Source organism: Pelophylax lessonae (assembly GCF_965119305.1).
Source record: "Pelophylax lessonae genome assembly, chromosome: 2".
Classification (NCBI taxonomy): domain Eukaryota; kingdom Metazoa; phylum Chordata; class Amphibia; order Anura; family Ranidae; genus Pelophylax; species Pelophylax lessonae.
In genome coordinates this window covers 359,569,705-359,594,799 of record NC_138769.1, presented here as the reverse complement: position 1 = coordinate 359,594,799, position 25,095 = coordinate 359,569,705, and the positions used below count along the sequence as shown (strand labels likewise).

Sequence of the window (25,095 nt, the reverse complement as noted above, 5' to 3'; positions counted from 1 at the left end):
GAGGTATCAGTGTGTTAGAGCGAGAGCAATAATTCTATTGTAACTCTCTCTGTAACTCTAAACAGATAACCTGTAAAAAAATGTAAAGCGTCGCCTATGGAGATTTGTAAGTACCGTCGTTTGGTGCCATTTCACAAGCATGTGAACTTTTAAATGTGACATGTTAGGTATCTATGTACTGTGCGTAACATCATATTTCATATTTTACAAAAAAATTGGGGTATATATTGTGGTTTTTTTTTTGTATAAGAGCATTTTTATAAATGTATTTTTTCCAAACCGTTTGACATAAAAGGTTGCAACAATAGCCATTTTATTCCCTAGGGTCTCTGCTAAAAAAAAAATATATATATATATGTTTAGGGGTTACAGCATAAGTAATTTTCTAGCAAAAGATACTAATTTAAACTTGTACACAAAGTGGATAAGTAAGAAAAAAAACTTATAATATCACAGCAGGTGTATGACACTACAGAAAGTAGTTTGGCATGACACCAGTGATCCATACAACTCTTCTAGATAATAGGTATATTTACTTTACAATGCATTTGATTCCATGATGTTTTAACATATTAAAGAGAACAAAGACAAAATAAGAAAACAAGGAACCTAAGCTTACTTATCTACTTCTGAATGGGAATGATTGCCTAATTTTAGCCATAGCTTTATGTAATAAAAGGCCAAAATAGATAGTGCTCAAATTTGCATAGACGGGTGCAGAGGCTTCTAAATTTAGCCTAAAAAAGTGTATTAATCTTAATAAAAATGTATAAATGGAAGCCCATACTGAAATCAGCTTTCTCTAAACAGTATTTCTTACACTATCACTTCATTGTTGCTACAAAAGTTCTATTACTATGATCTAATAGATATGTGCTCAAATTAAATATCCACATTTGTGATTCCAGATGTCAAAACACTAATTTCACTTAAAGTGTGTTTCTTAAAATGGCGCTCTTTATATTTACTTTATATTTAGCATTTTCAAACTTGCATTTGGTATACCAATACCCCATAGCGATTTTAATTATTTTCTATTTATTAGCTTTGGTTTATCAGATTGTGAGAGAAATCATTAGCTCTAAAGTAAACTATTGCCCAAAAAAATGTATATATATACTGTATATATATTAGCTCTAAAGTAAACTATTGCCAAAAAAATGTATATATACTATATATATATATATATATATATATATACAGGGTAACAGATACAGCATAATGTAGCTTCTAGAACAAGCTGTTAGCACGTGGCTGTTCATGCAAACACTTTCCCTTCAAAAATGCAGGTGAGCTTCATGTGGTTCTCCAACTTCCTGGTAGTAGAGAATAGACCTACCGCCAAAGCCTCATGCCACAACTTGATTCTCTGTGCCCAAGCTACCTAGCAGCAGGCCCAGACATTTTCATATATGGGTGGAGGTGTGCCAAATTATATGCAAATACCAGCTTACAGTAAATGCTATTTGTATATCAATGTTTGGAAGCTCTATGTGGCTCATTATTTGTATGAGTAATGTTACTATATTATTACCAAGAGTATTGTTTGTTGTTGCCTACTGGATAACTAATCCAGGTGAAAACATTTAATTTTTAATTGTCTTGTTCTAGACTTAATATTGGAAAGTAAACACAAGCGGGATTACAGGTTATACACCCGGCTCAACAGAAGTCATACGTTTGGGCAACATCTGTGGAAGGGACATGTTGGAATGAATATAATGTTCCAGGGATGGGATTCCTCCATCCACCTCGTTTGTGTTGATGGGGGAGTCTGATATCTTTTTTTCATTCAGTGTATTGTATCTAAGTGTATTGCCAGTATTAATGCTTTGGTAAATTACCATTAGAAGCAGTAAGGAAATACACCTATAGTAAGATGGTGGAGGTCACATTTACATTTTAACACTTAAGAACCACCCCTACTGCAGCAGGGCGGCCCTTAAGCGTAAAATCACGTACCTGTACGTGATTTCTGGCAAGGGCTCTGGGGGGCGCCCACGTGTGCCGCTGGAACCCGCTCCATCTGTGGTTGGACACAGCGGGAGCCAATCAGCGGGTCCGGCGGACCCGATGTCCACCGGAAACACAGCGATCGTTCTGAGAGAGGCAGAACAGTGGTCTGCCTATGTAAACAAGGCCTTTTTGCTAATAAGAAAGATGGAGATCTTGTGTTTCTGCTAAGCAGGAACACAGATCTCTGTCTTCCTACAGTGCAACCATCCCCCACACAGTTAGTAATCACTCCCAGGGAACACATTTAACCCTTTGATTGCCCCTGATGTTAACCCCTTCCCTGACAGTGTCTTTTGTACAGTGACAGTCCATTTTTTTTAGCACTGATCACTGTATTAGTGTCACTGGCCCCCAAAAAGTGTCACTTAGTGTCAGATTTGTCCGCCGCAATATCGCAGTCCTACTAAAAATCACTAATCACCGACATTACTAGTATAAATAAAAAGTCTATAAATCCATCCCATAGTTTGTAGATGCTATAACTTTTGCAAAAACCAAACAATACACGCTTATTGGGATTTTTTTTTGTACCAAAAACATATAGCAGAATACATATTGGCCTAAATTGATGAAGAAATTAGATTTAGATTTTTTTATTAGATATGTTTTATAGCAAAAAGTAAAAAACATTGTTTTTTTTTTTTTCAAAATTGATGGTCTTATTTTTGTTTATAGCGCAAAAAATAGAAACCGCAGAGGTGGTCAAATACCACCAAAAGAAAGCTCTATTTGTGGGGGAAAAAGGACATCAGTTTTGATTAGGTACAGTGTCACATGACCGCGCAATTGTCAGTTAAAACAATGCACGTCAGTATCGCAAAAAATGGCCTGGTCAGGAAGGGGGTAAATCTTCCGGTGCTGAAGCGGTTAAAGTGGAAATGCGACCAGGCTAGGCTATTTAGTATTGGCCTCTGTAGCTGCAGGCATTGTGTATCAATTAATTCTCAAAGTTCACAGCAGAAGCAATGATATCTCAGGCAGCTCAGCTCTCCCTTCTCTCCTTCTCAGAGTTCCTGTTGTATGTTTACATAGAAGATTATTAAAAGGCTGTTGAGTCAACGCTGGGAGTAGGGAGGAAGGTGGACTGAGCTGCAGAGATAACAATAAAAAAAAAATTAAAAAAAGACTTTTTATAGAACTATATTCCTACCTGGACACAGAATAAGTGTGGTTTAAGAAGTAAGCAAATAGGGAGGCCATGCCCACCAGATCAAGGTAAGTATGTACCTGGGGAGTGAGTCGTAGGCTAGTTTATGTTAGGGAAGAGAGGGGGAAAGTGCACTTTGTTTTAAAATAAAACTTTAGTGTTAAAAAATCGCTGGAAAGCTTTTATTGCCGAAAAAAATAGTTGTATGTCTCTTCTACAGAAAATGCTTCTTACCTGCCATCTAACAAATTTCTTTAGATTGTACACTTAGCTGTGCATGTGCAACTCAGTGTAAATTCTTGGCATCCATGCAACTCACATCATCCTGTGCTAGTGTAGCAGGTTTTCTAGGCCTTGAGCCTAAGATGGGTCTGCCATTGTTACTGGTGACACTTCCAACACATTTGAGTTGTGACCCCAGGTGTGAGAACTGAGGCAATGACCATTCCGGCATCTTTGGTTTGTTTGTTTTATTGTATTTAGGGGATGGGAGAAGGGAATGAGTGAGATACTCCTCTGGCTCAACTACTGTAGGTACACTTTGGGACACTTGAAGAAAAATGCCTGTTAGTGCTGCCTTGACACTGGCTAAATGCCAACCAGCGCTTCTTGACGCTCAAAGATACTGTAGTACTGAAACTGTGCTGGAACCTCGACTTTAATTCAGAAGATCCAGGACTGTAGAACACTTGACTCTTGACACTGCTTTAGCTCAAAAGTCACTGAACAGCTCCCTCCAGCCCTTCACTGGCTGAGGTAGCTCTGTGGAGATACTTGTGCTGCTGCAACTCTTAACCTTGTACACTTCACACTGATTCTTCAGGGCCCAAACTGCAGGTGCCCTCTTTACACTTCAGGGTCCTCTCACTAGGTACCCCCTCTAATACTTCAGGGTCCTCTGACTAGGCACCCCCTTTAAAACTAGCTGACTCCTGGATTCCTAGAACCTTCACCGGAGTGGTCCCCTCTGACTCTAGGCAGACCCCCAGGGGCAGTCCACAGTACTCACGACCTTTGTAGGCTTTCCTGGAACTGGACCCTTCTCTCTCTCCGCTGGTTCTCAGCACACCGGATCCCCTCTGCAGCTCAGCTTCACTCTCTTTGGATTCCCAGGCCGCCACCCGGGACACCCACTTCCTCTGACAGCCGTACTCACCCTCCTGGGACACTGCTTCCCGCAAAAGACACTGAGTCATGCGCCCCCTTCAGACTTATACCCACTCTCAGAATCCTCTGCGGAAGAATCTGCCTTCTGGGGTAGTTACAAACCTGAATGTGTCCCTGATTTGGTTTCCTCCACTGCCCAATGATAAGCCTCTCATAGAGCCAGTGGGGAGACTCCCCTCTCAGCAGACACACCCAAGAACCATGACAACCTACTGAAATCACGGCTCTGCTGTTAGGCAGCCAAAACCCACTATACTTTACCTAGCACTTACCTGTAGGGTGCTACATCAGCCAATGAAAACAAATGCCAAACTCAGAAAAGGACCAGGAGAGGTCAACAGCACTCATCCTTTTAAGGACCTCAATGCTGCTGTTGTGATCCTTGGGAATAATTTTCTCCACAGTGCCTGCATCTACATAGCTCTGTAAGGGCTTGTTTAAATCAAATTTACTAATTATTAAAGTGATACTAAAGTCTTGGGGTTTTTTTAGTTAAAATGTTATACTTACCTGCTTTGTGAAGTGGTTTTTCATAGAGCAGTCCAGATCCTCCTCTTCTGGGATCCCTGTTTGGTGCTCCTGGCCCCTCCCTCCTGCTGAGTACTCCCACATCAAGCAGCTTGCTATTGGAGCACCCAAGCTGGGCCAGGGCTCACTGTTTACATTCAGACATGGAGCCGTGGCCCTGCTCTGCCCCCTTTCTCTACTCATTGGCTGACTGTCTTAGATTGACAGCTGCGGGAGCCAATGGCACTGCGCTGCTGTCTCAGCCAATGAAGAGGGGAGTCCTGGGCAGCGAGAGCACTCCTGCAACATTGCTGGATCTAGATGGACCTCAGGTAAGTATTATGCTATGTTTCCACTAGTGTGACTCCAAAGTTGCACGATTTAGAGTGCGGTTTTGATGCAACTTTGAGTGCAATTTTGATCTGACTTTACACTCTCTGACTCAAAGTCACATCAAAAGTTGCATTAAAGTAGTGCAGGCAACTTTTCAAAGTCGCTGCAACTTTAAGTCGCATAGATTGGAACAGGTGCCATTGAAATCAATAGGCTGTGACTTTTCATGCAACCTTTTGTGCCCAAATGCGCATGACAAGTCGCACTAGTGGAAACTGAACCTTAGGGGGCTAAGGGGGGCTGCTGCACACAGAAGACTTTTTATCTTAATGCAAAGAATGCATTAGGATAAAAAAAACCTTCTGCCTTTACAATCACTTTAAGGCTATGTAAATACATTAAAATCCAAAGACCTGGCCAGGGGTTCACTTTAATCCCCATTCACACTGTACATTTTAGGTGTGGTGCATGGTATGCAAATTACGTCTTTTACATGGCTTACCATTGAACTCTATATAATGCACATTTTGGCAGAAACTACATCAAAGGTGCAGCAAGCAGGACTTTTTCTCAGCACACTAAAAATAAGCAGATGCAAATGGGGCCTTAGGCATTCAACTGTTGGGTAAATCGGTATTTTTTTTAACACCACTGAGTCTGAGAACTTTTTTCCTCTTCATAATACAAACTTACGTTTTAAGGAAAGTTGCCTGACGAGTTGGATGAGTGAAATGCTACACCCAGATTTCTAGCTGCTGTTCTGTGGTTCACATTTTTTGCATCTTAATGAGCAACCGCATTATAGCTCAACTCCTTCCCAAATGAAATGTTTCTTCACTTCACTGAGAATAGTGAGTAAGGGTATTGCAATGTTAACACCGTCATCCCCCTGTAATGCAAGTAATCTGCTGCTTCATGATCCTTGACCACAGTGACTGGCATGCTGGCATATGTTCTAAGATACACGATATTATCTAAAGTATTGGGACGCCTGCCTTTACACACACATGAACTTTAATGCCATCCCAGTCTTATGGGCCATACACACTATAAGATTTTCTGAAGACTTTTTACTTTAGATTTACCAAAACTATATAATATGAGGTCAAACCTAAACACTTTCAATTTGTATGCAATCTGGCAGGCCCTTGCACTACATAGAAAAGGTAAATCTAAAGGAAAAAGTCTTCAGAGTGTATGGCCCTTTAGTCCGTAGGGTTCAATATTGAGTTGGCCCACCCTTTGCAGCTATAACACCTTCAACTCTTCTAGGAAGGCTGTCCACAAGGTTTAGGAGTTTTTTCCATGGAAATGTTTGACCATTCTTCCAGAAGCGCATTTGTGAGGTCAGGCACTGAGAAGGCCTGGCTCGCATTTTGCAATCAAATTCATCCCAAAGGTGTTCTATCAGGGTTAGGACTCTGTGCAGGCCAGTCAAGTTCCTCCACCCCAAACTCGCTCATCCATGTCTTTATGGACCTTGCTTTGTGCACTGGTGCGCAGTCATGTTGGAACAGGAAGGGGCTATCCACAAACTTTTCCCACAAAGTTGAGAGCCTGAAATTGTCCAAAATGTCTTGATATGCTGCAGATACCTTAAGAGTTCCTTTCACTGGAACTAAGGGGCCAAGCCCAATCCCTGAAACACAGCTCCACACCTTAATCCCCCCCTCCACCAAATGATTTGGACCAGTGCACAAAGCAAAGTCCATAAAGACGAGTTTGGGATGGAGGAACCTGACTGGCCTGAGCAGGGTCCTGACCTCAACCTGATAGAACACTTTAAGGATGAATTATCTCCAACATCGTTGCCTGACCTCACAAATGCGCTTATGGAAAAATGGTCAAACATTCCCATAACCACACTCCTAAACCTTGTGGACAGCCTTCTCAGAAGGGTTGAAGCTGTTATCGCTGCAAAGGGTGGGCCAACTCAATATTGAACCCTACAGACTAAGACTGGGATGCCATTAAAGTTCATGTGTGTGTAAAGGCAAGCATCCCAACATTTTTGGTAATATAGTGTGTGTGCAAGAGGCAAATAAGCAGATTTGGACATACTGATCTCTATTATAACAAACACTACAATAAATCAAATACTTTGGACAACACATTGTATCTAGCGGTGAGTTTTGTGTTTGGACCAGATGTGGTTTTGATGCAAATCCGGCCTGTTCTCATTTTATAGACCAGCAGAACAAATTCTGAATGAAAAGCTATCAATAAATGGAGAAGGCAGATCTTGTATTCATCCACCTGTCCTCCATTCATAGATCATTTTTCATTCATAGAAGCTATAATATAGCTTTTATGGATAGAGGAGGGGTGGGGTAGGAGGCAGAAAAGGCAGGCATAGGCACTCTTGATGAGCTCCTGTTACATTTCCAATGCTGTGTTACCCCTTTAACACCTGTAACACCAGAATAATACCGCTGCGGGGGTATAGAAGAGGGCAGAGAACTTTAAATTTCCACTATAAGACAGCAGTACAAAAAACACTTCATATCAAAGTGATTGTAAGATGTGTTTTTTTTTTTATTAAAAATAATAAACATATTATACTTACCTGTTCTGTTGCAGTGGATTTGCACAGAGCAGCCTGGATCCTCCTCTTCTCGGATCCCTCTTTGGCTCTCCTGGCCCCTCCCTCCTGTTAGGTTCTCCCACAGCAAGCAGCTTGCTATGGGGGCACCCAATCCGAGTCACCTCTCCCTGTGTCCATCTAGACATGGAGCTGCGGCCCAGCCCGGCCCCTCTTTCCATTCTCATTGGCTGACTGACTTTGATTGACAATGGCGCCGCACTGCTGTCTCAGCCAATGAGGAGGGGATTTCTTGACGGCTGAGACATTTCTACAACATCGCTGAAGCTAGAGGGCTAGAGGGACCTCAGGTAAGTATTAGGGGGGCTAAGGGGGGCTGCTGCACACAGACAGCTTTTTATCTTAATGCATAGAATGCCTTTACAACTCCTTTAAATGTAATATTTGCACCTACACTGAGGCTTTAAAACCAAAGATGTATGTAAAAATGTTATGCTATATGGGCTTCAAAGCCAATAGTACAAAAGAAAGGGTGATAAGCAAAGCGCAGTGACCCGTAACATCCAATGAGATTTAATTCTAAGGTCTCATGCACACAGGGCGTTTTTACAGCTGCTTTTAGGAGCATCAGACGTTTTTGTTTGCAGCTTAAAAACGCCCCTCCATGTTATTCATGGCCTCATGCACACACCGGCTTTACAGAGCTGTAAGTGACATAGGTGTTTTTAAGCTGTAAAATAAACAAAGGGCAAGCAAATTCCGGAGCAGCAGTGTTAAGCTGTAAAAACGCCTGATGCTGCTTAAGGCTGCTTAACGCCACATACAGCTTTAGGCCACGTCAGTAATTTTTAAGCTGTAGTAGTTGGATTTGAGGTTGGAAAACAGAAGAGGGCAGAGAAAGGCTGCTAAATACCAAGTGCTTGTTTGCATATCTGTGATGACAGACATCGCATGTGATTCGCAGCGCACTGCTCTGCAAATCACATGCGCGATAATAAAGGTATAGGTGTCAGCGCAACTTAAAATAATATTAGTGCTTAAATTAAATTAATACATACTCAATCAATAAATATAAGGTGCCGTATTAGTGATAAAGTGCATATATGCCTAAATGTATTGGATATAAATAAATCAATAAATATATCAATCAATCAGCATATCCATTCTTTGACCATAATTAGGGCATGTGCAGGATAATTATTTATATACTCATATATAAATAAATAAATCAATAAATATCTCCAATAAAAATCTCCAAAAAAGTCTATAAATTATAAAGTGGCAAATTCTTCTTGAAAGTGCTCTTGTGCTTATTGTGCTTCATTAAATCTTCTTTGCATCTGTGCCAAGTGATAACACACGGTGCTCCCCTCTTAGTCCCTCACTCACCAGACTTTTGAGGGTAGTAAGCCTATTACAGCCTCCCACGCAAGGTGTTATAGCTTGTATCCACTGCAGCAAGCACTCCAGCTCTTTCCTCAAGTAAATATGATATGTGGCTTAGGGAATCCTTATCAACGCTGCTCAGAAGGCTCCCCCCATAACAAAAGAGAAGATCTCCATCGTGAGGTACCTTCTAACACGTTTATTACATAAAATTCAATGTTACACTTACATAAAATGACCATCAAAAACGCCTTAGTATCTATTTCCTGGTGTTGGAGGCCGCTTCCGCTTCCTACGTTCCACACACCGGATGTGATGATAGACGTACAGGCAACGGCTTGACACGTTTCGCTCCAAGGCAACTTGGAACAGGCACTTGGTATTTAGCAGACTTTCTCTTCCCTCTTCTATTTTCCAACCTCAAATCCAACTACTACAGCCTTAAGCAGCATCAGGCGTTTTTACAATCAGAGCGTCCTCAAAAGCTATCCTGCGATGTCTGTCTGTGCGATGCAAATTCAGCCATACAGACTGTATGGCTGAATTTGCATCGCATTCGAACACAACTCTCACAGGACCCTTTTTTGGGTCCGCACCAGAATCAGATCGATTCATATCCGAACTGACAGTTCGCACTGCGATATTGACACCCCCAACAATTCGCATATGGCAGTGTGAACTGCCTGCGAGTTGAGTGCGATGAGGGAACCCGCAGTGGATTTGCAGGGTTCCCGCATCGTATATATGTGAACCGGCACTAACAAGTTAATGCAACATGCATTAACGCCAATACAAAACGTTTCTAAAAGCACGTTTTTACAGCTGCTTTTTCCTGGCGTCAGAACTGGCTTAACAGCTCGTTTTTTCAAATGCCCCGTATGTATGAGGCCTTAGGGAGTAGGATGATGTGATATGAATAATGATTGGTAGCTCTGGCTTCCTGCATTGTGCACATTGCTCCTTATTGAACAACCGTATCACCTACATTGCTATGTATGAATGTGTGACAAGATTATCTTGGAGATATACAGACGAAAAACCTCCAAGGATGCATTTCTTCCCTTACTCCAAAGTACATTTATTTTTCTCACATGGCCAGTTATTGCTCAGGAAGGAAAATGATGTATTCATAGACTTTAAAGGTAAACAAACGTTATCAGCTAAATTGATAATTTATTGCCTGACCTTTTGTTGCGTGTTTATTTACACTGGCTGCGAGGTTCATTTTCAAATGCATGAATAAAGTACAGATAAGTTCAAAATATACTTGCTTTGCCACACCTTCAGTGATAAAACAAAATGGTTTGACACATGCAGATAAATATTGTGTGTTCAGCATAAATGGTTTATTATATTTACTATGAAGAGCCAGGTTATTACTAAAGACTAGAAAAGCTGAACTCTAGGTAATCAGCTAAATACACAGGGGAAATACATATATAAAAGCTTTTTATGTGCTTGTATTTCTGTCCATCCAGTCCTGAGGTTTACACAGCTCTCCCACACAGCACAGCCCTGTCCGGCAGGGCACCAGACCTGATTTTTCCTTGTGGCAGTTAACCACATTAAGGCCGCCCATTTACTGTGGCAGGCTGCCTCTCCTGCGCGAACCAACGTAGCCCTACGTTGGTCGCACGTGTGGCACTGGGGGGCGGCACGCTCCCGCCCCCACTAGGCAGCAGGGATGCCGATGCACGGGGCCGGCGGCCGCGATTGCCGCCAGGCACCCGTGATCGCTCCCCGCTGAGAGAGAAGGAGGGTCAGCTGTGGAGACAGGACGGCAGACCGCTGTTCTGTCAGCAACGAACTCCTATTTATGTTCAGTGTTCATTCCATAAGTACATCCCCCACACAGTTAGAAAGCACCCCCTAGGGACACATTTAACCCTTTGATCGCCCCTGGTGTTAACCCCTTCCCTGACAGTGTCATTAGTACAGTAACGACCGCGCAATTGTTAGGTAAAGTAAGGCAGTGCTGAATCGCAAAAAATGGCCTGGTCATTAAGGGGGAAAACCTTCCAGTCCAGAAGTGGTTAAATTAACGCCTTCAGCCTAGAAGGTTTTACCCCCTTAAAGCGATTGTAAACCCACTTTAAAGTATTTTGCCTATAGGTAAGCCTATATTAAGGCTTACCTATAGGTGCTATAAATATCTCCTAAACATGCACCGTTTAGGAGATATTTGCAGTGCATGCAGCCGATGACTTCATCGGCGCATGCGCTTTGAAGGAACGGCCACCCGTGCTGTTCCTTCACAGCCCTATGCCGTGAACGGCAGCTCCCACATGCATGCGCGGGAGTGATGTAATCGCGTCTCCGGCCAATCAGATGACCGGAGGAAGCGAACAAGGAAGCAGGACAGCCGGACATTGTCAGGTGAGCGGGCGGCACTGCGGGGGCTTTGTTTTAAGGTAAGTATTTCATAATGAGCTAGTATGCGATGCATACTAGCTCATAATGCCTTTGTCTTTACAGGTTTTTTTTTTTTTCTAATTTATTTTGTTGAGAGTTTACTTCCTCTTTAATGACCAGATCATTTTTTGCGATATGGCGCTGTGCTACTTTACTTGACACTTGCGCAATCGTGCGACGCTGTACCCAAATTAAATTGATGTCCTTTTTTTCCCACAAATAGAACTTTCTTTTGGCGGTATTTGATCACCTCTGCGGTTTTTATTATTTGCGCTATAAACAAAAAATTAGCGACAATTTTGAAAAAAAAAATATATATATATATTTTTTACTTTCTGCTATAAAACATTCCAAATTTAAAAAAAAAATGTAATTTCTTCATAAATTTAGGCCAATATGTATTCTGCTACATATTTTTGGGAAAAAAAATCCCAATAAGAGTATATTGATTGGTTTGCGCAAACGTTATAGCGTCTACAAACGATGGGATATTTTTATGGATTTATTTTTTACTAGTAATGGCAGCGATCAGTGATTTATAGTGGGACTGCAGCATTGGGGCGTAAAAATCAGATACCTAACAAACACTTTTAACACTTTTTTGGGGACCACTAACATTATTACAGTGATCAGTGTTAAAGAAAAAATAACCACTGTTACTGTACTAATGGCACTGGCAGGGAAGGGGTTAACAGCAGGGGCGATCAAAGGGTTAAATGTGTTCCCTGAGAGTGCTTGCTAACTGTGTGGAGGTTGCTCTGACTGGAGGAGGACAGATATCGGTGTTTCTGCACAAGATCTCTGTTTATCTCCCTGTCAGAACGGCAATCTCCCTGGTTTACATAGGCAGATCGCCATTCTGTGTCTCTCAGGAACGATCGCGAGTGGCCGGCGGACATCGGGTCCACCGGAAGGGCTGATTGGCTTCCCTTCTAGCCAATCAGCACACGATTGTGCCTCCGGCGGTGTGTGCACGCCCCCTGGAGCCCCTGCATGAAATGACAGGGGAGCAGACCTATCATAGTAAAAGTACGTTAGGTGGTCGGCAAGTGGTTCAAGAGTAACTCTGCTTTTGTTGAGGAAAAAAAAAACATTCTCTTCTAGGCGATCAATGTACATTGCAAGGATTTTACAAAACATTGTTGCAGATTTCTACCTTTTGTTATTCTGAAGAAACAGCTGTCTGTGTCCATGTGCAATGTGGATGTGAATGGGAGTGATTTATAATTATCAATCAGCTGCAGCACTTGCAGGGCAGGGTTTTGATTTTTTTTAGACGTGATTTCCCTTTGGGAGTATCCTACCAAAAAAGGTGTTTTTTGTTGCAGGGGTATCCCAAAATCTGACTTGTATGTTAGTGTAGACTTCTGGGAAAATCAGTAAGCCAATCACGCAAGCAGAAAATTACGTTTCTGGGGGCATTCTGTTCACCATTGCTGTACAGAATGTCTCTACATTGCCAAACTGCATTTCATTTTACAGAAAATTACAATGCTGTAGATTGAAGAGGAAAGATTATTTCTAAGAACATTCATTTACAATATGACTTATGTAGCAGTTGCATATGCTATATTATTTTTTTCCCATTAAAGTGGAGTTTAACCACTTCAGCCCCGGAAGGTTTTACCCCCTTAATGACCAGGCCCTTTTTTGCGATTCGGCACTGCGTTGATTTAACTGACAATTGCGTGGTCAGGCGACACTGTACCCAAATACAATTGATGTCCTTTTTTCCCACAAATAGAGCTTTCTTTTGGTGGTATTTGATCACCTCTGTGGTTTTTCATTTTTGCTCTATAAACAAAAAAAAGCGTACGTTTTGAAAAAACACCAATATTTTCTACTTTCTGCTATACAACATTCCCAATAAAGAATTTTAAAAAATCTATTTTTTTTTTTACCAGTTTAGGCCAATTTGTATTCTGCTACATATTTTTGGTAAAAAAAAAAAATCCCAAAAAGCATTTTTTGGTTTAAAATAATTGGTTTGCACAAAAGTTATTGCGTTTACAAACAACGGGATAGATTTATGGATTTTTTATTTTTTTTATTAGTAATGCCGGCGATCAGCGATTTTTATCGGGACTGCGACATTGCGGCGGACAGATCGGACACTAAGTGTCACTTTTTTGGGACCAGGGACATTAATACAGTGATCAGTGCTAAATAATATGCACTGTTACTGTATAAATGACACTGGCAGGTAAGGGGTTAACACTGGGGGTGATCAAGGGGTTAAATGTGTTCCCTAGATGTGCTTACTAACTGTGTGGGGGGTGGATTGAACAGAGGCACAGAGAGATCGGTGATTCAGCTTAGCTAAATCACACAATCTTTCCCTGCCTCAGTGACAGGAGAGCCATCTTACATTGTTTACATTCCAGACGGCTCTCCTGTCAGTATTGCCGAAGATTGCGGGAGGCCGGCGACCTGCCTCCAACTGTGTGTAATCACAGTGGGAGATCGACTCCAGCGGCCAGTGTTTTTCTTGTTAGCATGACCGGACTCCCTCCTTGTGCTGCTTTTCTCTATCCCAGGGACTCTATCCCAGGGACTAAAACCAAGTCAAATTCAGGTACTTATACTGCTTGCATTAAAAACCTATGTATAAAATCTATATAAATAATGCACTATTGTAAACCATGCTGCAAAAGAACTGCATGGCGTATTTTTTCAATGTACACCACTTCTGTGGGGTGGTGTGAACTGGCATGATAGGAAGCAAAGCTTTTTGCCTTAGGTTGGGACTGTACTGGGCAAGCTTGTAAAGCGCAGTCCCAATGCTCCTGGTATGAACGGGTCCTTAAATTGTGAATATACTGAAATAATTGACACACGCAGCTAGTTATACTTGTTACTTTAATATATCATGTCATTTAAATTCCTCTTATTGTGGTGTCATGCCAGTGTTCAAGAACACCTGTATATCATGGCTCATCTTAAAGAGAATGACATGCATTCACGTGTTAAGGCTGAGTTTACATGCACACTGCCAGCTTTGCACGTGCAGCTATATTTAAGTTACAAACAATAAGTAAATAATTCCTGATACCCAGCCCAGAACTATTAGGTCACTAGAGCATATTTGTAGGATTGCCTGGTGGGAGACATTTAAAAGAAGGCAGCAGGTCCAAGGTCTCTTTGTCCAAAGTGCCCTCTCTGATTCTAAAAGTCATTCGATCATTTTTTTAAAGCGCATGTCCAGTCAAAATTGTTTTCTGGTCTTAGATAGTAGGGATGGGTTTCTCTGTCTGACCAAGCTGACCCAATCTTTCCATTAAAACAATATATTTGATTGATAGGAGTTTTAATGTAGTCGCATTTCAGTATACTTTCTTTTAGTTTTTATATATACTTTACAGGATTTATTTATTTTTCAAGAATTAATTTTTAAAGAATTGAAAGTCATCAAATATTACAGTTATTCAGAATTTCTCAAACTTTTCAACACGCCTCTCCTCTGTCCCGCTGGTGCCGGTCTCAGCCTCGCAAAAGGATTCTCACCATATGTTATTCCACAGGGCTTATAGAACACCTGTCCGGCTGCACTGTTGGGACTGTAGCCTACTCCCCTGTGCCCTAAGTGTGATAGGGAACAGGGAACATTGATACACATGTTGTGGAGATGCCCAAAACTTTTTTTGATATTGGTTTACAGTTATAACCACAATATCCAGAGTTTATAACTTTCAATTGCTTCGTGATCCGGTGGTTTGCCTCTTAGGGGCACTGGAGGTGGAAACCTTGACTCCCAATGCCCATGTGGAGGTAATTCGGCTGCTATAAGTAGCTCGAAAACTTATAGCTAGATACTGGATCAGTCCCTTCGGTGCAGCAGTGGATTAAACAGGTTAATAGCTCCCTAATCAGGGATTAATTTATCAGCACAGGAAGGCACAAAAGAAGTTCTATTCAATTTGGCAACCTTGGCTGGAGGATCCAGCCTTGGCTCCTCCAGAGCTGGTCATGCATAGGCTTTTTGAAGTTTAGTCATAAATGTTTGGTATGTTGCAGTTGATTGCAGATGGTGAAGAGTCCCTCCCCTTCCTTACTTCTCTTTTCCCCTATTGCCCTTCCCTAGTGTTTTTCTTTCCCTTACCTTTCACCCATCTTCCTCTCCCCCTTAAGTTTCTTTTCTTTTTACTCTCTTACTATCCTAATGTTTGCCACTTAGCTATTTGATCGCCTCATAATTATTTTCTGCTGGTTTCAGATATTATTGTCATTGCTTTGTGGTATCTTGTGCATTCATTGTACCACTACACGTTGTTCAACAATGATCCTTATTTGAATTACGATTAATACTGTGTGTACAATGTTTGCTCTTATTCTTCAATAAAAGTTTACTTTCTTGAAAAAAAAAAACTTTTCAACACAGAGGAACCCTTGAAATAACTTTCCGGTCTTAGGGAACCCCTTCTATCCACAACATTATACCCTTACACGTAGCTAAAAAGATCAATGGTGCCAGTGAGAACATATCTGAGAGGCAGAAAACTGCTCATTGTTCAAGGAACCCCTAGCAACCTCTGGAGGAACCTTAGGGTTCCATGGATTCCATGAGAAACCCTGCTCTAATTAATGTATGGTCTTCAGAAGACATTAGAGGCTGTAATTACAGACTATTGTGCTCTAGCATGACGTTCTTGAAGTTCTAAAAAAAAAGAGAATTTGTTGCTTCAATCTCCTAAAGCACAGAATTATTTTTACTTGAATATTAATATGTGTGATAGCTGCTTGTCCTGATTAATATCAGCCAAGTTGTTACTAAGAAAAAACTTAAAGCCGATCCTGACATCTGAGAGGTCCCTTTCCAGCACCTTCTTCTAGGCTTCTTCCAGGTGCTGGCTTTGGCTATCTTCATAGGCTGGCGTGGAATTATGTAACTCCTGCACATATGCTGGAGCTCAGGCATACCATAACCTGCTCGCAATATTTTAAAGGTAGACTTTACTTCAGCTTTAATTTCTGAACTGCAAAGAATGTGTATTCAGCATGAGAAGGCGTCATGGGATTTTTTGTTCAGAACTGTGAACCCTTAGTCCTTAACTCTTTTCTCTTCCACGTTGGTATGACTCATGTTATCATATTACTTTTATCTCTGACCTTTCTACAAAAGAAAAACACCTTTTTTCATTCTTTTGCAGGCTTGTATCTTTAAACCTTGTTCTGCTATGCACATACATTCATTTGATACAGTAGCTTGATTTATAGCAGTATGGTCTATATAAAGTAAATACCATTGTTGATAAGGAAACTGTCTTCATCCTGTTTTATAAACCAATGTTATAATAGTTGTCTCAGCTATTGCAGAGAATCATGGCATAGCATGATGCCAATATTGAGGCAATGGGATTGTTTTACTAGAGGAAAATAGACTAGTCACTTTGCAAGGGAACTTTCCCCGAGCATAGCGAAGGAGCTGAAGCTTTGCTCACTTTCATCATCCAATCATGTGTAAACAAAAATGCAGTTTTTTTTATTTTCCTTGCACATGACTGTATATTCTTTGAAAAGTGAATTTCCAAGAAATTCACCTAAGCTAAGTAAAAATTCCCTTGTAAAGTGAATAGCCAATTTGCCTTTGGTAAACCAATCCCAATAAATGCACTAACAGTAACATCCCAATTCTAGGCAATGTTTTTTTTGTTTTTTGATTAGGCATAGATTTAGAATCTTTGTTAGATTGAGTCTGGGCCCTCATTTTGGAGTTGTCCTAGTAACACTCTATCACACTTTAACACAAACACAAAAGGTATCATCTCACACAGGGTGTCAATTGTGGGGGAAATTTCCCATTAGGGATTCAGACAGCAGTAAGCACCTAACAGAGAATTCGATATTCCTCTATTTTATCCAAAATGATCAGCTCAAGTTGGGATTTAAATGGGGTTACATTTATGGCTCGTTTCCACTGAGCTTTCTAGTACGGTTCGGTTCGGTACGGTACGCTATTTATGCCGTTTCCATTATGAATGGTACCCTAATTCCGAACCGTACCATACCACTTTTTGGTACCCTTTCGTTGGGGTACCAAGCACATTAGTACCGTACCAACAGGGTGGAGCTACACTCTGCAGAACTTTGATTGGTTGACAGAGAATCGTCTATCACAGCTTTCCTGCTACACCACGCCTATCATGAAAGGGTACTATTGGCAGTGGAAACGCAATGTGTACCGTTCCGAACCGTACTGTACTGAACCGAACCGTACCATACCACTCAGTGGAAACGAGGCATTAAATTGCCAGCACTGTTTCTAACTCCCTTGTATTTTCCTATCTCTAGGAGATTGGAATTAGGGAAATGGTAGGGTGTTCTGACCATTCCATAAGAACAATAGGGCACTTGGAAACATGTTTTTTTTTTTACTCTATTTGCACATAAACACTCCAAAGACATGCTGGTAGGTTAATCGGATCCCGTATAAAACTGTCCCTACTATATATGTATGTATGAATGTGAGTTAGGGACCTTAGGTTGTAAGCTCCTTGAGGGCAGGGACTGATGTGAATGTGTAATGTATATGTAGAGCGCTGCGTAAATTGACAGCGCTATATAAGATCCTGAAATAAATAAAATAAATAAAAATAAATAAACTAAAATGTACTTTGGATGAACTCTATATCAAGCTCAACTGTACCCTTACGTAAAGGCTTGGTATAACATTCTGACCATGTTTCATGTTACACCCATATATGTGGTGTAACATGAAACATGGTCACATTCCCCAGCCCCTCACCATCAAATCGCCCTCTTGTTTCCCCTCTTACCTGAATTACAGTGTTCCCAATGCAGCATCCTGGATTTTTTTTATTTGGTGCGACTCTGCATGGCTCTGCCTACAAAGCCATCTCATCCATTCACAGAGATCTGTGAATTAAAAACTACAAGTCCCATCTTCCACCTCAAATGTCAATGGGGAAAAAATTAGGTGACCTAATTGTACTCATAGTCAACTAATTACTTTCTTCAGACCCATATGGTAGGTCCCTCTCTCCGTACAGACTGGTGCCAGAGGAATATTTTGCAGGAGCTTGTGCATTTCACATGTGATTGTGATTGCAATGCTTTGTGAGACCCAATGAAAACGAACATGAATGCACATTTTTATAGTTTCATTGAAGTTTTTCTATTTTATTTACAAAAGGTGGAATATTCCTTTAAAGTCGTTGTAAACTCTTACATATACCCAGTAAAGTGACTAAACTCAGGTGATACACAGAGATGAAACAAATCCTCCTACATAAGTTGTACTTTTTTAGCTGTAGCCATTTCTTATGCACAGCCTCCCAAAGCACACATTTTACACAGCATCAATCAGCTCTAGAAAGCAGGGTGCAAGGATCTGACGTCACATACAGTGCACAGCTAGTATATACAGCTTTAGTGCAATCTATTAGAACACATTCCCCCTAACAGACCCATAAAAAAGGCAAGCAGAGTTAAAGCTATGAGTCACCTCCTGTGTGTTGGGGAAGGGTGGGTCTTTTCCTGGGCGACTGTTGTATTGGCTTAGAATTTGATCAGTGATTCATTCAGACAGCAGAGAGAAGAGAGACCCGAGAGGAACCTGACTTGGTGCTTTGGTTTTGGGCTAGTACACACTATGGAGCAGTGATGGCGAACTTTGGCACCCCAGATGTTTTAGAACTACATTTCCCTTGATGCTCAACTACACTTCGGAGTGCATGAGCATCATGGGAAATGTAGTTCCAAAACATCTGGGGTGCCAAGGTTCGCCATCACTGTGAGGGATGTGCTTTGTTAATTTTTTATGTTTTTAGGTTTAAAACGACTTTAATAAGGAATAGTGTAAAAGGATGTGTTATGATTAAAGCGGAGTTCCAGCCTAAAAGTACAAAAACCTGAAAAAGAACTGGATAATTAATATTTTTTTTTTGTTTCACTTACCTTGTTTTTAATGAAAATGAACTTACCTTCCTTCCTCTTCCTCCTTGTGTGGCCACGGCCCCCGACGTCACTTCCTCCTTTGCATTGCGTCCTGGGAGATGAGCGTCATCAATCCCAGGATGCAATGGGTGCCGATCGCAATCTACAGCGCATGCGCGAGATTGCGATCAGAATTCTGGGTAGCCCAGAGCCAGGAAGAGGAACACAGTGGGGGACACCATGGCTTCAGATGCCCACACTGGAGATGGCCGCGCTCTGCAATCAATTTTAAAGGTAAGTATTTATCTTTATTCAGTAAATGTAATGTAATGTAATGTGGGGTTAGTGTTAGGGTAATTGGGGGTAGATTAGGATTAGGGGGGTATTTTTAGCTCAAAAAAGTGTATGTGGCCGGAACTCCGCTTTAAGCCATTTGAGTAAAAGGAGTCAAGGGCACTATGTTTGTACTTTTCTGATATATTGCACAATTAATGAAGCTCAGCTCCTGGCTTTATATATTTTGGAATAATAGAAAATGACCTAAAATGTATGATGTATTTCCCAAACTGCTCAATGAAACTCCAGCTGGATAATGCCTATCTAATGCAATTGTTTTTGCTTCCACTGTTAGACTGTTACCTTTAGTTTACCGGCAAGGTTTGGTGTGTGGGTGGGGGTTTGCTATATGTTATGCAGAGGAGTTAAAAGCAATGGTAAAATCTTAACTATGCTGGGAAACACCTTTCATGACAACACTTCCTTATACCACAAAAAAACATTAACAGGTCGTCTTGTTTTTTTTTAATTACTTATCTATACTATATAACCTTTTATATATCATGTATGTTAAAGCAGCCCTATTCTTTGCCACTTTTTTTTACTGGGACCATTGCCATATATAAATTATTAGTCTTATAGAAAAAACTCCCTGGTGCAAATTCAGTGAACAACAAACTTTGCTCCAATTTGTACCCTAAGAAAGTACTGCCATGTTTCTTTTTACGCAGCATAAAAGAGGGAAAACCGGGTGTCAATCACAGCTTGCGACACTTCGGCCTTTCCTATGACAGTCATTTGTCACTGCCAGGGTCGCCTTTAGAAACCATGGGGTACATGATCACACACTCTGTGGAATCCATAGTAGTAATGCTCCAAAGTCGTCTCTTTCCCTGTACTTCCAGTTTCCATATAAATCTAGAATATTTTAACATATAGTCTTGCCTCTCCACCTCCTGCTCCAACATGTTTTACTTCGACGGGGACTTAAATATGGAGCTGGTTCTATAACAGCGACGGCCTCACTGTGGGGTCCGTTCATTTCTACTTGACAAGCAGCATTGTACAGTCTGATAAGGACCCCCTTCCCCTGCTTGGTATGACTGTGAGTGTATGCAATGTGCAGGCACAATAAGTTGTATTAGTGCAGACTGCAGAGCAGTACATAAAGAAAGTGCAATGACAAGTATGCAGGGCAGGGCAGTGAGCAGTATAAAATGGCAGGGCATTACTGTGGAGTGTTGGTTTTATATTGTAAAGTGCTGTGTAAACTTTTGGTGTTAAATAAATCCTGTAAAATATTAATAATAATATAAATCAATAGAAAAGTGCAGGGCAGTGAGCAGTAGGCAGTGAGTAGTCTGTGGAGGTAAAGAAGTGCAGGGTCATGCACAATACCTGGTGGCTGTATGTACTGGCAGTGGCAGGGCAGTATGCAGTGACATGTCAGTGAGTATTATGTAATGGCAGTGCTATTCCATGAGCTGTATATAATGACAGCACAATGAGCTGTAGGTAGTAGCAGTGCAGGGCAGTATCTAGAGGCAGGGAGGTGAGTAGTATATAATGGCAGTGCAGTGAACTTTATATAGAGTTTATGAAGTTGTATAAAATGGTAGTGCCGGACAGTGTTGAGTGTGGAGTGACATTGAGAAGTATGTACTGGCAGGGCAGTGATCAGTGTGTAAGGGTAGGCCATGTAGTGGCAGGTCAGGGGAGTGAGCAGTATGGATTGGCAGGTTAGGACAGTGGGCAGTATGTAGTGGCAGGTCAGGGCAGTATGTAGTGGAATGTTAGGACAGTGGGCAGTATGAAGTGAAAGGTCACTGCAGTGGAGAGTATGTAGGGGCAGGTCAGGGCAGTGGGTAGAATGTAGTGTCAGGCCAGGACAGTGGGCAATATGTGGTTGCAGACCAGGGCAGTGGGCAGTATGTAGTGGCAGTGGGCAGTATGTAGTGGCAGGGCAATATATAGAAGCAGGGCAGGTGTACTGAATAGTATGTAGTGCAGGGCAAGACAATGGGAAATATGCAGTGGCAGGGCAGTGCATTGAGCAGTATGTAGAGACAGGGCAGGGCAGTAGGCAGTATGTAGTAACAGATTGGTCTGTAGAGGCAGGGAACTGTGTAGTGGTAGAACAGTAAGTAGTGGCAGGGCAGTATATTTAAATAGGGCAGAGTAGTATGTAGTGGCAGGGCAGTGTAGTGATCAGTATATAGTGGCAGGACATGGTAGTGGCAGGGCAGAGCAGTATATAGAAGTTGGGAAGTATGAAATAGTAGGGCACAGTGTAGTGGCAGCATGGCATATAGAAGCAGGGTACGGCAAACTATAGTGGCAGGGCAGAGAAATTCCTGCAGGAGAAAGCAGAGAGATCAGCTTCTTACCATTGTTCATGGGGGATGAAGTCCAGCTTCCATCTTTTTCCTTCCTCAGTGTCTCCCCACTTTCAGCAGCTTCAGCCAGAGTGCAGTGACCACCTGTGATAGGATGGTAGAAGGTGGCCACACCCCTGGCCCTGCCCACCTAGGGAGAAAGATCCTGTGCTCTGAGAGAGTGCCCGCCAGCTCCCACCGCTTCCTACCACCAGGGGAGCTCTGGACAGAGAGCATATATACAGAAAAGTGAGCCACAGACAGTCCCTACTTGGCTTTGGTCCTCCCTACTAACCTATTGGGGGCCAGGCTGTGTACAAGGGGACTGCTTGTACTAGTCATTGCTTTTATTATATTCAAAAGCCAGAAGGATTGGTAAGGGATGGAGATGAGGGCTTAGCTCTTATCTTTTATTACAGTGCTGTGTAGTCTGTTTAGGCTGAATATTTATAGAAAAGAGAGAATATGAATACAGCTGTTGCTAAAGCAGATTATGTGGATACCATTTATGTTTACGTGTTTGGCGAATGTAAAGGTTCACTTTAAACATATGTAATGCAAGGGCGTGTTCAATAATGTCAATCTGGAAATCAGTGCAGCAAGAATTTTAAATATTTCTCTTCTGAGAGATTCTAGTTCAATATATTCAGTGATGTAAAGATGATTTGTGTTTAATTAATTGATTGCATTGGTTAATGAATTGGTTGATTGATCTGAGTAGCTGCACTGTGGAAAGAAATATTTGCATTGTATCAATGTTGTTGAAGAATCAGGGAATGTAAAGTAAGAATTTATAGGAATGGGGATCCAGATAGAAGACCTGTTTACACTACAGTGTTTTGTCACTCTAAACCAATCACATGGCATAACCCTAATATAATTTTAGAGAAAAAGAAAAGAATCCATTCTAATAAATCACTTGGTGGTACTTTATAGGAATTAAAATACCTCAATCAGGAAAATACTCCATTATGGCCACTAGATGCAGCTTATCATCATAGGAAATAAACATATTAGGCAAAACACAGGAATAACTTGTGACAGTGGAGCAGATGCTTGAAATACTAACACAGTGAATTTTTATAAATAGCTCCCTTAGACAAACTTAATTGATTATATTAATATAACACCACTTCTATTAATACAATAAAAAAGTGTTATTCACACCAGAGTTTAATGTAAATCATAATTACTTTTATGTAATTTATTTCAAAGAAGAGTTTCTATCTTTCATAAAAAGTTTGCCTTATCCTTTGTATGTGTTTATCTAAAGTAATAATAATTACTAATACTCTGTTTTTGCTCCATCAGGGATCTAAATCACAATGGATTGGAAGACATTCCAGGGTCTCTTAAGCGGTGTGAACAAGTACTCCACAGCTTTTGGACGTATTTGGCTATCAGTTGTCTTTGTATTCCGAGTTCTAGTGTATGTGGTTGCAGCCGAGAAAGTATGGGGAGATGAGCAAAAAGATTTTGATTGTAATACCCGGCAACCAGGCTGCACCAATGTCTGCTACGACCACTACTTCCCCATCTCTCATATTCGGCTTTGGGCTCTCCAGCTCATATTTGTGACATGTCCTTCCCTTCTGGTAATAATGCACGTTGCTTATAGAGAAGATCGAGAAAAAAAGAACCGCTTGAAAAATGGTGAAAATTGTTCTAAGCTGTATCCTAATACTGGCAAGAAACACGGAGGTCTTTGGTGGACTTACTTTCTCAGTCTTTTTTTTAAAACTGGCATAGAAATAACCTTTCTGTATATCTTGCATAAAATGTGGGACAGCTTTGACATGCCTCGGCTTGTCAAGTGTACTAATGTGGAACCCTGCCCCAACATCGTGGATTGTTACATTGCAAGGCCAACCGAGAAGAAAGTTTTCACCTACTTCATGGTAGCTGCTTCTGGACTCTGCATTGTCCTCAGCCTTTGTGAGATATTTTACCTGCTCTTTAAAAGGGTTTTCAGTTGTGTTAACAAGTACAAAAAGTCCAGCCATCACTCAGTAACCTACAGCAAAGCTTCTACTTGCCAGTGCCATATCCACTTAGAAAACCCAGAGAAGAAGCCACTTAATAAGACAGTCGAATCAATAAGAGCTTCAGCACCAGATTTAACATCTTTGTAATTCTGTTCCATTGGTCCATACTATATATTTTTTTTTATCACAGACTAAAGTTATCCAGCATTATCCATGAAAATAAAGGTTTTATATTCAGTTTTTAAGACAGACTATGAACAACCTTTTTTTTGTACAGCCATTTTAGAGAAGGCATTGGAGGGAGCTGCTGGGTGAAGACAAAGGAAATGAGTCTCCGAAAGTTTCTTCTTCTATTAAAGCTACTAAAACATACTAGCCATGCTTAATGTTTACAAGAAATAGCTTTTCCTATCATGGAAACCTCAAGAAAAGGGGTGTGGACACAACAAATCAGAATGGATTACAGTATAAATATGTAACTGCCGGCTCTTTGGATCAAAGAGTATCAGATACACACTACTTCATTTCATGGTTTTTATGAAAGGTGGCACCCAGCAATCTGGGATGGATTTCAAATAAGTAAACTAAACACTGCCACAGTATATGCTCATCTAAACTTGACTGTTGATATGTTCTCTCTCTTAATGGGAGCTAAGGAGGTTGAATAATAACTGCATTCTCTCTAACAATTATAGACTTATATATGTCCTTGCAGACTCCTATGATGCCAGTATGATGGGTTTCCTTTTCTGATGATACTTCCTGTTTCTCCCAATTATGCCTACGGTCCTAAATCCTGGTAGACAGGCTGCTCATTCACCTCAATACAGAGCAGGTCTCTTTTCTCTAAACAGCTCCCTCTAGTGGTGGGCAGAAACTGCTTGTCTACAACAAAAATTGATCCAAACAGCAAGGCCAGGCTACTGGAAACAGAATTCATCTGCCCATTATATTTGTTTTACTGTATAGGAACAAGTGCAAACGTATAATGTTTATTAAATATGCAGTAATACTTTATTAAGTCGAAGAGCAAGTCCAATTAACGGACACTAATAT

General features: G+C 41.1%; 1 protein-coding gene across 1 annotated transcript in view; it reads left to right on the top strand.

The window, feature by feature from the left end:
• Positions 1 to 24,206, top strand: part of GJB3 (gap junction protein beta 3) — a 30,663-nt gene extending 6,457 nt beyond the window's left edge. Inside the window, exon 2 of the mRNA XM_082247727.1 lies at positions 23,366 to 24,206. Coding sequence (XP_082103853.1) covers positions 23,380 to 24,186 — 807 coding nt within the window. The 5' untranslated portion in view covers positions 23,366 to 23,379 and the 3' untranslated portion in view covers positions 24,187 to 24,206. The remainder of the gene's footprint in view (positions 1 to 23,365) is intronic.
• The last annotated feature ends 889 nt before the right edge of the window (positions 24,207 to 25,095 follow it).